This window comes from Silene latifolia, chromosome 9, assembly GCF_048544455.1.
Source record: "Silene latifolia isolate original U9 population chromosome 9, ASM4854445v1, whole genome shotgun sequence".
Classification (NCBI taxonomy): Eukaryota; Viridiplantae; Streptophyta; class Magnoliopsida; order Caryophyllales; family Caryophyllaceae; genus Silene; species Silene latifolia.
The window spans coordinates 23,170,584-23,185,707 of NC_133534.1; the positions used below are offsets into that span (position 1 = coordinate 23,170,584).

Consider the following 15,124-nt stretch of genomic DNA (forward strand, 5'->3'; position numbering starts at 1 on the left):
AGCAGAAGGAGCAAGTGTAAGGAGGTAGGAAGGTAAAGGTGGAGGCAACCTACCCGACATAGTGGTCAAAGGTGAAAGACGGGGTAGGTCGGAAAACGGTAAGGTCACGGACTCGGAACCACTAATCTTCCAAGTCTGTTGGTCCTTTGCTTACCAAAACATCGCTGACATGACGTTAATGTCAATGTACAAATCCTTATCTACATGTGTCAGGCCACGGGGGAAGTCAGAGAAGAGGGTACGGGCAATGTAGGATGTTATCCCACCACAGGAAATCATGCCCTTCCTCTTCTCTCTGGCAACGACGCCAAAATTTGATACCGTCGTTTTAGTACCAAAAATAAATAACTAGGACAACTAACAGAAGCTAGTGGAAGTAGGGTCGATCTCCACAAGTAGCCTATTATATCTATCTGCTATCTAAGTCTGTCTGGTAACAAATGGGAGTTTTAATTTGATTTCTAATAAACTAAAAGGATTAAGGCAAAAGAATAAGAGAAAAGAGCAGTAAATGCAAAGAAAACAAAGTATGTGATCAGATAAAGACAAGTATGTTAGGAAGTCGGTTCACCATGGCAATTAATTAACTCAGTCGTAAATAGTTCAGACGATCTAATGTGAGAAGGGTAAGGGAAAGGTCCTTACGGTCCGCTTTTCGCCCTAGAAAACAACTAACTTAACTTCCGTCCTCATTAGGGTAGTCTACTGTTCATAACAGGTCTGTTCATTCCAATCTTCCGAACTAGGAGTGAATTTAACTAATTTAACTAATTTAGAAGCGTGCACTCAGCTAAACGATTACAATTATATTGTCATAAAACAGTTCTCATAATTTAATCATCTAACCTATTCACAACATCGTCAACTCAGTACCATGGTTCCCCTAATCCTAACATAGAGAGAATTAGCTACTCATGCTATTGATGAAATAAACAACAACAACAACAATGAATAAACTAGCAAGAGACATAATAAAGAGATTAAAGGAACAATATTGCATAAATTAATAACAATAATGATTAAACAGGAATTAAGAAACAAACAATGATTAAGAGAAAAGTAAAGAAGAATTAAATTAAGAATAAGGAGTAAAGAGAGATTACAAATTGAGATCCGGAATAAGAACAAAGTAACGTGAGAAAGAGAAAGGAGAAGTTTGCTTAAGAGAATAATTAAGGATAATAGAGTGTGAAGTGTATGTAAAGTATATGTTTAACCTAATGACGTCTTCACCTTATATAGGGAAGAGTTTATTAACTAAACTAAGATAATCACGGAATAAAAATCCCATGTAATTAAACAAACCTCTCGATTGAGGCATTTCATTCCTCTCGATCTAGTAGTTCTTCAGCAAATCCTCTCGATCGATTCAGCTAGGGCTTCGATCGAGAGCCTCCAGATTAGCACCCTTCGATCGAGCTCAGCAGGGAATCGATCGAACTCGAACAACTGTCAAAACCATTCGATTGACCAAAGGAGCTCTCAATCGAATGGTTAGCCACTGAAAACAGCTTGCTCCTGTTTGGTCAGCTTCTAAGGATTCTTCACGCTTCCCGAGGTTCAACACTTCCGCTCCAAATCCTCCATCTCCATAAATGCATGCTAGGAGGAACGAATAAGGCACGATTTCACCACTTTGAAGTCCGTTCCTGCAAATGAGACGAAACAAACCAAAGTAGCCTATTCGGGGCATTTTGCAATACAAAACTATAGAAATGACATGGAAATGCGTGCAATAAGAGGCTAAAAAGACTATATAAATTGCACGTATCACAATAGCTATGAGAGCATTGGACTGAATTTAACTTGTTTTCATGTTGTGTTTGTTGGTTATTGTATTATTGTGATGAGAGCTCAATGATTAAGTGACAACTGATTCTTACGAGAGCTCAATGATTGTCTAACTCTAATGCAATACTTTACTCTTACAACATAAGCATGTTTTATTCAATCCAAATTTATGTTCAGTGATAACATTGTGGTTGTTATGAGAGATGTGATGAAAATTCCACCATGTTATGTTCACTGGTTGTATGATTTTTACTTTTTTTTTTTTTTTTTTAGGAGGTCTTTCATAGTTCACCACATGACAGATTTAATGTTGCACAACTTCTTTGAAATAGTATGGATTTAGGACACATTTTTCATGCTATATGAAGGCTTAATGATACGGTTGCTAATTTCCATGAGAGCTCTTTCCATTAAATTCAAAACATTGTTCACCACATTACATTATTTGTCTATATTACAACAAAAGTTCACTGTTCTACTGATGTTTATAATGTAAGCATTCTATAATAAGAATGTTTCCAATATAAACATTCATTACATGCCAAAAGACTGTGAGTACCTTCCATATCTTACCTATATTACAACAAAAGATAATTGTCCTACTGATGTTTATAATATAAGCATTCTATAATAAGAATGTTTCAATATAAACATTCATTTCATTTGCTGATTTAAGGTCATTGGCACAATAATATGTTCTAAACCATGATCCTTACCTGCTTCATTTAAATCTTGTAGACATTCCATTACAACATCTGTGTTTGCATCTAAATTTCATGGCAAAGTCCCTACTGCCCTTTGTGCTTTCTTGCCTAGATGTGGTAACTTGAAATAATTGTGCCCCTTATTTTTTAGAACCTCCAACATGACTGCTTGTAGACTTAACCACACATCATATAAACATATAGCAGGCTCTTCATCCCACGCTTGCACGACATTGAGGACTAACTGATCAAATTTTTTTGCCCTTTTCCTTTGCTGTAGTGACTGAATTGACCTGAAAAACCCAAAGTCTAGCACATTTAAATCAGGTGAGTTAGGGGGTTGTTGACTCAAACTGATGCTAAAACCATCTATTGTTGCTCCATTCAGAAAATCATGATCTGTGCATTTAATATGAGCATTGTCTTGTTGTATACTTATATTCTTAGACACCGATGCTGGCCACTTGCTTTTAGTGGCTGGAAAAATCTTAGAAATCAGCATTTCCTTGACTACTTGTTTAGTGATTGATGGTATTGACTTTGTCTCAAAAGTCCCTTCCACCCTATTTTTTGAGTTTCTTTTTGCTCGCTCTTGGAATGTAAATGGAAAAATCCCAATTTTTCCATCAAATACAAGGGTACCATTTCCATCATACATAGGCCTAGAAACTGCTGCCATGAACATAACTTTTGTAATAATTCTTTTGGATTTGCATACCCTATATGAATTTAACTCTTCACTTAAAAGGAAAAATTTAGCTTGGTCTTGAGTAATGTAAAACCACTTCTCATCATATGAATTTTACGTGAGATTTCTTTAAACCTTAAAGAATTAGATATTTTGTCAAACCTTAACTTATAAAGAGCAAAGTACATCCTCTTGTGCTTATTTTCATCAGTGAACATTGGCTTCAATGCTGATGAATAGGATCTAATTAGTCTATCTTTAACCCATTTCTGGACAGTAGATTGTGAAACTCCTATTTCTTACTAAATGTGATTAATGACCTTCTTTCACCCATGGGTATTACTAAAATTTTCTCTGCTGGAAGTTCTATTATGGCACCGCCTTTCTTCCCCTTTATTTTTGATTGTAGATTTTCTACATTTTTTCTCTCTCTGGCCTGCCATGTACTGTATTTTCGAATATAATACAACCTATCCTATGTCTTTCATCGTTTAAAAGGTTTGGACCACGCATTTTGTTTATGGAAAGAACAAGTAAGTTTAATTTTTGATTAAATTCTGGTTGTAGTTTATATAATGGCTTGTGTAACTAACGTTTTTTCTAGTGCAATTCCATGGCAAACTGTCAAAGAAAAAAGGGAAGAGAAGAAGAGGAAGGAAGAGATGGAGGAGATAAAAAGAAATTAACAGTTGGAAGAGGGAAAAAAAAGGAAGAAAATATGTGAAGAGATTTGATTGTGTAATTTTATGTAGATATCACTACTACAGATACATGCTATAACAACGGTTAAAAACCGTTGTTATATAAAAAAGCGGACGTTGTTAAAGTGTCCGTTGTTAAAGGTTTTAATAACGGTTGGTTTTTCTAAGAAACCCGTTGTGAAAATTATTAACAACGGTTAAAAACCATTGTCATTACGAGACATTCGTTGTGGAAAGTGTGACTAATTTTTGGTGGGAAAGTTATAACAACGGTTACAACAGAAAAAACCGTTGTTATAACTAAAGACAACGGGTTTTTTTAAATAACCGTTGTTGTTGATTTTAAAAAATAAATAAATTATATATTACTAGATGCATACATTATTACTGCCCTTTATGCTTCCGATGCATGCATTATTACTGCCAAATCCCTGCACATGAAAGGACACAATATATGGAATGAGAAGGGTTATAAGATTCGAAGCAGGATATGGCACAACTTCCCAAACATATTAATTAAAAAACAACTCAAACGACACATTACTAAGTATAAATTCATTCCACTATCTCAATAACCAATCCATTATATCACTATCCCCACCCTTAAACTCCAAACCCTAAATCTTCAAAACCTAATAGACTCCAAACTTCCTTCAACAATGAATGATACCATTCGTTTTACATGCATTATGACCGAGTACAACAAAATTTTCATACGCTGCTTGCTGGAAATCGAGAGGAAGTACAAGCTCTACCTTGAGGAAGCTCGGATCGCACTCAAGGACGCCAAAAAAATGGCTTCTTAGAGTCGCGGATAATGCAATTATATGACGATATTACATCGGCGGAACGAAACCTCCAAATAGCAAAGAAGGAGAGGATGGATATCATAGAAGAGAATGCATCCCTATATGAACATCTAAGAATTGTATTTTTAGCAATGAAATAAGTTTATGTATATATATCAATTAATTAAGTTTATGCATTCCTCTCCATCATATTCTTTGTTTTATTTTATTTAATTTGTTTTACTAATAAACGCAGAAAAACTAATTAAGCGAATAATAATTAGAGAAAGAACAATGATCGAGAAAAACACACGCAAATAAAATAATTAGAGAAAGAAAAATAATGACGGAGATGACAAAACCTAAAACCATAAAGCGATAGATATTTACCTGATAATTAGAGAAAGAAAGAGACGATGACAACAACAGTGACGGAGATGATAAAGCGACGATGAGAAAGAGACGATGAGAAAGAGTGTGGTTGTGTGTTTGTGTTTGTGGCTGTAGCTGATCTGTGTTTGTGTGGTATATATTGTGGTATTTGTTTGAAAGTATTGACAACGGTTATTACACATAAACCCGTTGTCATTAGATAATATATTAACAACGGTTCCTTAGAAAACCGTTGTTAAAAAGTATTAACAACGGGTTTTAATATAACCGTTATAATTACTTTTCACTAATTTTGCGCCAAATTATTAACAACGGTTATAATGTATTACAGAGTAAACTATTGTTATTAGTTTTTATATTAACAACGGTTGTGCAAGTTTGACCCGTTGTTAAAACCAATAACAACGGTTAAAAACACATAACCGTTGGAATTAAGTTTAGTAAAATTCGCGTCATCCATTCTACAACGTCTTATGGTGATTTTCGTGAATAAGCGTTGTTAAAGGGCCGTTGTGGTTGCCTGAATTTGTAGTAGTGTATTGATGTAAATAAAGGAGGTTTTAAGTACAAAAGTACTATTGGAAGTAACAACTGCGAAAATATATAATTCATATTCTCTCTCTAAAAAATTCTAGAGAGCTTTTTTCTTTCTTTATGAGAGAACGCTTTCCCTAGCTTTCCTTTTCTGATTTAGGGTTTTTTCCCCTAAATCTATTTCTGCAAAATTGATTCCAAAAATCTCTTAGTATTCCTTCGAGATTATCTAAATTCATCCAAATGATTACTTATTACACCATTTAATTGGTTTTTTCTGGCTATTAATTCCTTTTCTGAAAAGCGGAGGGAGTTGGTCAGTCGAAATCTATTAAAGATGTCGTAATCATTTCTGTCCTGGGGATTAGGGTTTTTTTGGGGGTCTCAAAATTATTTTCCCAATCCTTTCTACTTCCTTGTGGGATTGGGGAGCGGCGTTTCGGTTTCCTTAGTAGTTTTTCAGGATTCTGGGGGCACTACAAAGAAAAGCTTTCATAGCGACGGAAAAATCCGTCGCAAATATGCCGATCCCGTCGCAAATACAGAACTTGCGACGGAATTGCGACGGATTTATTCCGTCGCTTTATTTCGTCGCAAAATTTAGTTTTGCGACGGGAATTCCGTTGCAAAGTAAAATCTGCGACGGATCAAAGCGTCGCAGTTACCCGTCGCAAAAGATGGACTTGCGACGGAATTTTCGTCGCAGTTCACTGTTCATGGGAGGCCACATAGGCACAATGGTCAACCAGAAAGTCAAAATATGCGACGGAAAATCCGTCGCAGTTCACTGTTCATGCAGGCCACGTAGGCACATTAGTCAACCAGAAAGTCAACATTTGCGACGGAAATTCCGTCGCAGAACACTGTTCATACAGGCCACGTGTCCCCCTCAGTCAACCCATTAGTCAAAATTTGCGACGGAAAATCCGTCGCAAATTCCGTCGCAGGGCAAAATGAACCAGGGGGTTTACAGCGTTTTTCCAGCTCCCCAATTGCTTAGGAAGCATTTACATATACTCCCGGTTTCCTGCAAACATACAGAAAATCCAGCAATTGACAAATTCACAACTCGTTCAAGACGAGATTTCCAAGCAACGTTTTCGCATTAACTTAAAATAAAAGGTTTACATAAGTTTAGTACAATAACTGTTCAACAAAGAAAGCTAAATAAGTCCATAAACCGAGAGTAGGAGTGATAACTACTAATCAACTAACAACTACTAATCAATACACGGGAGTAGGAGTAGGCCTAGCATTGTCGCCACCATCATCATCAAAGTCATTTCTAGCTTGAGATACACCTCCGGGGTTACAAGTTTGAGTAGTAAAACCTTGTTGGCTCAAGAACTCTTCTATTGCCGCAATCCTTTGAGATTGTTCGGCCTCGACTTTCTTAAGTCGGGCATTCTCTTTTGCGACTCTACCAACAAAACCCGGAGTATGAGGAGTAGAAAAGACGTTACCAGTCGAGCGGCGGTGGTGCTCCCAAATTTGTGGTGCCGCATTTCCCGTGCCAAGTACTCTTCCTTTCTGATCAAATCCTCCATGTTCTTCAATATAAATCTCATTATCATCGATGTTCTCGACCCCTTGACTCTGAAGCTGAGTTTTCTTTGAGATGATCTTACCCTATATCATTAAAAAACGAAAGATTAGATACCATCTACTAAATAATCATGATTGGAAAAATGAGTTAAAAATTAAATAATTATAATAACTTACGAAGAGTTGACTGCCTTTTTTGGATAACCATCCTTTTGTGCTATGCTTCCTTGTCTTCTCCAACAACTGCAAAGTGGACGGAATTTCTCCTTTCCCATCTTTATCAACCTACAATTTTGATACTTGTTAAATATAATTACTAACTTTAAATAAAGTTAAAGAAAAAAAAGGTAATAAATTTAAAAAGGAAGTGAAGAAATTACCATTGAGTCCATATATTACAATGTGTTTTCGACCCATTAGGTGAGTACTCAACGCCTTCCCCTTCTCGTCACATCCCGACTTACGGTTTGCCGAATTCTGCTCCGATCTTTCCGTGAAAGTAGGTTCTTCAAGTGGTCTATTCTTCAATCTACGGTGCAACTCAACACTAATCCAATCCGGCTTTTCATGCTCTTCCTTATGATAAGCTCGATAAATCATTTGCCGTAAACGGGTCTTCATGGCATCTTCCCAAGCCTTCTTAATCCTTGCCTTGTCGCGGGGATCGTAACTAACATGCCACTGTTCAATAAACAATAAAGTTAGAAAATAAACTTCATTGTAAATAAATATAAAATAAATGAATAAAATACCTAATATTAAATTAAATGACAATTGCTAATACCTCAAACCAATTCCACCAATCCTTCTTTATAGTAGATGACGCCGATTTCCAATTAGGAGCATGTTCTTTGTAGTTGCATCCAATATTATTCGATATCAAGTTCACAACGGATTCATGACTGAACCTGAAAAAAAAATGACAATATAATAAATAAATAAATATATATATATAAATCGTTATAAAATAATTAATTACGAAAAAATAACATACTTACCAAACGCCATCTTGCTCAAGAGAATCGAGATGAATTTTGTCAACTTGCACATTTTGTTCTTGTTGATGACCTGCTGGTATTTCTTCATTCTCGTTTTCATGTCCTTGGTTTCCTGCATTACTATTACTACCATGTCTTCGTCTCCTCGTCGCCATAGAAACCAACTAAATTCTTCAACATTATTAGAAATCAAATAATAGCAACAAAATAAAATATTAAATAATAGCAACAATGTAAGAAATTGGCAAAGTAAGAAATTGGCAAAGTAAGAAATCAAATAATCAAATAATAGCAACAAAATAAGAAATTGGCAAAGTAAGAAATCAAATAATCATATAATAGCAACAAAGTAAGAAATTAAATAGTACTCCCTCCCTTTCGGTCAAGTAATCAAATAATAGCAACAAAGTAAAAAAATAAGATTGAATAAAAAGTAAGATTGAATGAAAACAAACTAGATTTCATTAAATTAAGCCATACGGCATCTACAACTAATAGTACCAACAAAGTAATAAGATTGAATGAAAGGGTACAAAACATCTACGACTAATATAAATCCTAGTCATCATCATCATCACTTAAATTAGTGTTTTCGTTGCGTTCAGAAAGCGAATCTAAAAAATCCTCATCATCATCTTCTTCTAAATACTTCTTCAAAGCCTCCTCTCCTAATTCTTCCTCATCTTCCTCCTCTTGCATATCATCATTCTGTACTTGCATTTCATCTCCTTGCATTTCTTCTTGTTCCTCCTCCACTTTTTCATTCTCATCTTCTATTTCAATTATTGCCAATGTTTAATCACCATTATTAACATTTTCTTGAAAGATAGATTCATCAGTAGGAGCATCAACTTGTGATCTTGCCTTTATTTTAAATACTGCTGACCACTGATCTTTATCTCTTTTGATATTTGGATAAGGAGCATAACAAACTTGTTCCACTTGATATGCTAATACAAATGGGTCATATTTTGGAAATTTTTTGCTCCGATTAACATCCACAAGTTTATATTCCTTATGTACTTGCATTCCTCTTTCTGAGCTATCTATCCAATTACATTTGAATAAAATAACGTTGTAAAGGTTTTTCTCGCCAGTATAAGACAACTCAACAACTTCATTTAGGGTTCCATAGTAGTCAGCTCCTTCAGTCGAACTCACATACACTCCATTGTTAATTGTCGACTTTTCCAAATCTTTCCCATCTATGAAAGTTCGAAATTTGTAACCATTGATGGAATAACGCTTCCATGTTCTTACTTTTCTTAAAGGTCCATTTGCTAAGGCAACTACAATTGGATCTTTTAAATTATTTACCTAGTATTAATGATAATGAACCAATTATTTACCAAATAATAATATAATTTAAATAAGCATTATAGAATATATATTATTTACTTACTTGACCTCTAAGCCAGTCAGGGAATTTTGTTTCAAATTTGTTCCAAATATCCTCGGCCATAGAAACCTCAGGATATTCTCTTTTGATGTAATCCTCAAACAACCTATTCAAAAATGCCGAATTAAGTTTTGAATTAATTTTTGCATGTTTTACTATTGAAACAACACTTAAAATTAAAAATTTTTTCACCTACCTTTCCATACGTTTCAACTCATCAGAATCACAATTAGATAAAACATAGAGGTGTGCACGTTCATATTCGTTATCTTCTAAAAATCTTTCACGACATTTTCCAGAAGTAGTGCCCTCATGATCTTGAAATAGCTCGGGCAAGGTAGAATACTTCGGCTTTTTCTGACCTATGTCAAGGTCTTTTGCCTTCGTGTCTATATGTTCTTCAAAGTAAAAAGAACAAAAATTTTCTATTTCTTCAAGCAAATATGCGTTGCATAATGACCCTTGAACACGAGCTTTATTTCCAATTTTTTGTTTCAAATGATTCAAGAACCTACAAAAAAATTGGTTAAGAATGAATGACATTAAGTAATAACCTTAAAAGGGTTCGTAAAAGATTTTGATATTACCTCTCAAAAGGATACATCCACCTATATTGCACAGGACCACCCACTTTCACTTCATATGGCAAATGAATTGGCAGATGTTCCATTGAGTTAAAAAATGAAGGTCGAAGTATTTTTTTCAATTTGCTTATTATCTCGACAATATTTTTCTCGAGACTTGTTATTTTTTCAATTTGTACTGATGAAGTGCACAAGTCTCTGAAAAATTGACTAATCTCAGTTATGGCATTCCGCTCATTTTTAGGGAGAAGGTGCCTTAAAGCAACCGGCAGTAAACGCTTCATAAACACATGACAGTCATGGCTTTTCAAGCCATGTAGCTTCAACTCATTCATATCGACACATCTTCTCAAATCTGAAGCATAGCCGTCTAGAAACTTTAAATTACATATCCAATCACACAACACTTTCTTCTGCTCTTTTTTCAAAACGACTGAATCCACTTTTCGCGACCTTGAACAAAGTTGTAACATGTCTTTTTGTGCATTTGGGTTCAAGGTTGTCTTGTTTTTTCTATCCATCACCGTGTGAATTAGTTGTTCGAAATTTTTTTTCTCAATATGCATGACATCAAGGTTATGTCGAATTAGTAGTGTGCTCCAATATGGAAGCTCCCAAAAAATACTTTGTTTCCACCACCCAATTCGTTTCGCTTTAACCGTTCTCAATTCATGGTCAGATGCATCCACGATTTTTGGTAAATCTTTCACACATTCCCACACTTGTTCGCCCGATAACTTCGTTCTATCAACATCGTTCTCTATTCTTCCTTTTCGAAAGTGGACCTTATCCTTGCGAAAAGTATGATCAGTGTCTAAATATTGTCTATGACAATCAAACCAACTCCATTTTCTGCTATGCTGAAGCCAAATCGATTTAGTCTCTTTTTTCGTACAACATGGACATGCATTCTCACCAGCAGTTGACCAACCAGATAACATGCCATAAGCAGGAAAGTCGTTGATCGTCCATAGGAGTGCGGCTCTTAAGTCGAAGTTTTGTTTCCTAGACACGTCATATGTAAACAATCCCGTGTCCCACAATTGCTTCAACTCGTGAATTAGAGGCTGTAAATAGACGTCAAGGTTTTGTTTGGGACTCTTTGGTCCAGGAATAATTAATGTTAAGAACATAAATTGTCTATTCATGCATAGCGAGGGTGGTAAATTGTAAGGTGTAAGCATCACCGGCCAACATGAATACAAGTTCCCGAATGGCCCAAAAGCCGAGAAACCATCGGTGCAAAGTCCAAGTCTAACATTCCGAGGCTCAAATACAAAAGAAGGATGAAGATGATCAAAATGTTTCCAAGCCTCACTGTCACTTGGATGAGACATTGTCCCACTAACTCGGGGGTTTTCATAATGCCAACGCATTTGTTCCGCGAGGTTTTTTTGTGGCATAAATTCGTTGCAAACGTGGCCCTATTGGGAAATAATTTAAGAAATTTTCGGGGACCCTTTTGCCATTTGCATTCTTTGCACTTTTGTACCTAGCTCTACCACATTTTCTACACTTGTCAAGAAGAGCGTCGTCCATCCAAAAAAGCATACATCCATTAAAACATGCATCTATCTTTTCATGAGGAAGTTGAAGAGCTTTGAGAACATTTTTGGTTTCATAGAAATTACGCATCAAAATATGATCTTGAGGAAGAAGGTCTCCCATGAGTGACGTAAAACCATCTACACATTTATGGGCTAAGTTGAATTCACATTTCAGAGTGACAAGCCTTGCAGCCGATTGTAGCAATGAGAGTCGACATCCCTCGTAGACAAAGTTGCTTTAACGTTTTAACATTTGAAAAAAGGCTAATACATTGGGATTTGGAGATTCATCAACCACATCGGCATTAAGAGCTTCTTCCCTAATTTGATCAATGCTATCGTGCAACGCATCCTCTACCATATCCCTATAAGGATTGTCAGAGGGCATTGCCATTTCCTCTTCCTCAACGGGGAATTTCTCTCCGTGACACACCCAATCATAATAGTTGTCACAAAAACCCTTTAGACCAAGGTGTTTTCGTACTTCTTGTTCAACTAAATACTTTTTATTTTTGCACTTACTACATGGACACCTAATTTCGTTAATTTAATGAATTCGTCTTGTTGCTTAACATAATCAATGAATTTATTAACCCCTATTACGAATTCCTTCCTTAATTTTTTTTATTGGAATCCAACCTTTGATACATCCAGTTTTGTTCTAATCTCTTCATTGCAAATCCACATATATATTAGTAAATAAAAATTATTAATAAAAATGGTAAGAGCATTCATAAACCCATCTTTGAATCTTTCATACAACAACAACAACAACAACAACAACAACAACAACAACAACAACAACAACAACAACAACAACAACAACAACAACAACAACAACAACAACAACAACAACAACAACAACAACAACGACGACGACGACGACGACGACCACCACCACAACAACAACAACAACAACAACAACAACAACAACAACAACAACAACAACAACAACAACAACAACAACCACAACCACAACCACAACCACAACCACAACCACAACTACAACCACAACCACAACCACAACCTGCAAAAAAATACTTTCTGTATTGGGGTCCTTATCTCTCCAACCTAAACCCATCTTTAAATCTTTCATACCATTAGTAAATACCCAATTTTTTTTCTTGTTTGTAATGAGACAAAAATTCGGCAACACTTCCTTACAGTTCTCCAAATACATTATTTAGAATGAATTCTCACTCTACATATGTATTCGAAGAACATTAAAGGAAATGTCAACCAAATTTTGTCTCATAACAATCAAGACAAAAATTGAGTATTTACCACCTAAATGGCATAAAAGATTCAAAGACCGTCCCAAAACGGGGACTATTCAAGAATTACACCTAATGTGTAATCCCTGAACGGGTACTAGGTCAAAAATATATTAACAATCACAACACAAGCATAAGATGAATTAATATTTGTAAAAAAAATACACATGACACAAATGTACACAACTTATCAAAACAAACTTAATAATTACTAATAAACCTTATAAAACTAAGCAAAAGTAGAGTAAGCATCCTAAAATTGGTTTAAACATCATAAATTGGCTTTTAACTAAACTAAATTAACTACCGTAATAATCCTAAATATCCTAATTGTCTTTTAATTAAACTAAATCATTTTAATAATCCTAAACTTAATTAAACTACGCATCCTAAAATTGGTTTAAACATCCTAAATTGACTTTTAACTAAATTAAACTACCCTAATAATCCTAAACATTCTAAATTGGATATTAATTAAACTAATTTATTTTAACAATCCTAAACTTAATTAAACTAAGCATTATAAAATTGATTTAAACATCCTAAATTGGCTTTTAACTAAATTAAACTACCCTAATAATCCTAAACATTCTAAATTGGATATTAATTAAACTAATTTATTTTAACAATCCTAAACTTAATTAAACTAAGCATTATAAAATTGATTTAAACATCCTAAATTGACTTTTAACTAAATTAAACTATCCTAATAATACTAAACATCCTAAATTGGCTTTCAACTAAACTAAACAATCCTAATAATACTAAACATCCTAAATTGGCTTTCAACTAAACTAAACTATCCTAATAATACTAAGCATCCTAAACTAATCATAATTAATCAAAACAATAACCATAAACCCTAATTAATCAAAATAGTAAAATAAATTAAACAAACTTTATATTAATTAAGAGAAGGAGACAAGGGGAGGGAGGAACGGCGGCGGCAGAAAAAAAAGGGGAAGGGGAAAGGAGAAGAAAGGGGAAAAAAGAAGAAAGGGGAAAAGGCAAAGGAGAAAGGAGAAATAGGAGGAGTGATTTGGGGAGTAGGGTGGTGGTAGGAGTGGTGGTGGTGGGAGTGGTGGTGGTGGGATTGAAGGAGATGGGTTTTAGGGATTTTTGGGTAAAATAATTGAAGAGTAATAATGAGGGAGACGGGTTTCGTTGCTGCCGGTATAAAGAATTCCTGCGACGGAATTTCCGTCGCAGGAATAAAATAATAATATTTTTCCAGCGTGTTAAGAGCTGTACAGGTGGACATTAAAAAAATCCTGCGACGGAATTTCCGTCGCAGAATTTATTATTATTTTAATATAGCGACGGAAATTCCGTCGCAACCCTTCCCGCCATGTCAGAAAATTTGGCGGTCTGGGAAAATATGCTGCAATGAAAAGTCTGTCGTAAGTCCGTCGCACATTCTGAGGTCCGTCGCAGGATCCGTCGCAGGTTTAAATTTGCTACGGATTAATCTTCCGTCGCATCGAAACGTTTTTTTTATGGGGGGGGGGGGGCTATATATAGTGTCTGAAGATGAAGCATTTTCATTGACCAAACCATCATTTAAGCAAATCATCTTATCAATACAATCATACAAAAAAGGATTATATTTACAGTAAAATCAAAAAGTTTTACTCAACTAAAATGGAATTCGACCATCAGTTTGGGCGCTTTCCTATGAATGAAGGGGAAGGGGGAGCTGATGTTCATCAGAACATTCATAACCCCCAAAACTTTCATCAACCTTACCCAAATGCGGATTTCAATCCGATGAGTCCTCTTTATGCCAACCTTGGCATTTTCCTAGGTCAGGGGGAGTTATCAACGTGGACCCAGGTCATTTGGGTCAATCGAGGGAGTTTTGGGGCAACTGTATTCTGGGTTTTTTGGTTGATTATCGCTTGTTTGAAACTGAGAAGGTTAATGAGATTATTGAGAGGAAGTGGAGTACTAAAGCCAGGGTGAGAGCTTTTCGTATGGGAGAAATTTATGTCCTACACTATGAGGATGGTGAAGACATGGAAGGTTTACTTGAGAGGAGCACAGCTACCATTGACGGAGTCATCATGGTATTTTCCAGGTGGTACACAAATACGGTTCCAAGGACGGTAAGGTTCCCTTATGTTGAAGTGTGGGTTCGAGTATGTGGGATACCTTTCGAGTACCTAATGATGGATGTTG

General features: G+C 35.5%; 1 protein-coding gene across 1 annotated transcript; it reads right to left on the reverse strand.

The window, feature by feature from the left end:
• Positions 1-2,565: 2,565 nt before the first annotated feature.
• LOC141600713 (uncharacterized) lies at positions 2,566-3,174 on the reverse strand. Its single transcript, XM_074420958.1, has one exon. It carries the CDS (start codon positions 3,172-3,174, stop codon positions 2,566-2,568), a length of 609 nt encoding a protein of 202 aa, XP_074277059.1.
• Between the last annotated feature and the right edge of the window lie 11,950 nt (positions 3,175-15,124).

Excerpts from the sequence above, each read along its gene's own strand:
- LOC141600713 (XM_074420958.1), bottom strand. The coding sequence starts at position 3,174 with ATGGCAGCAGTTTCTAGGCCTATGTATGATGGAAATGGTACCCTTGTA.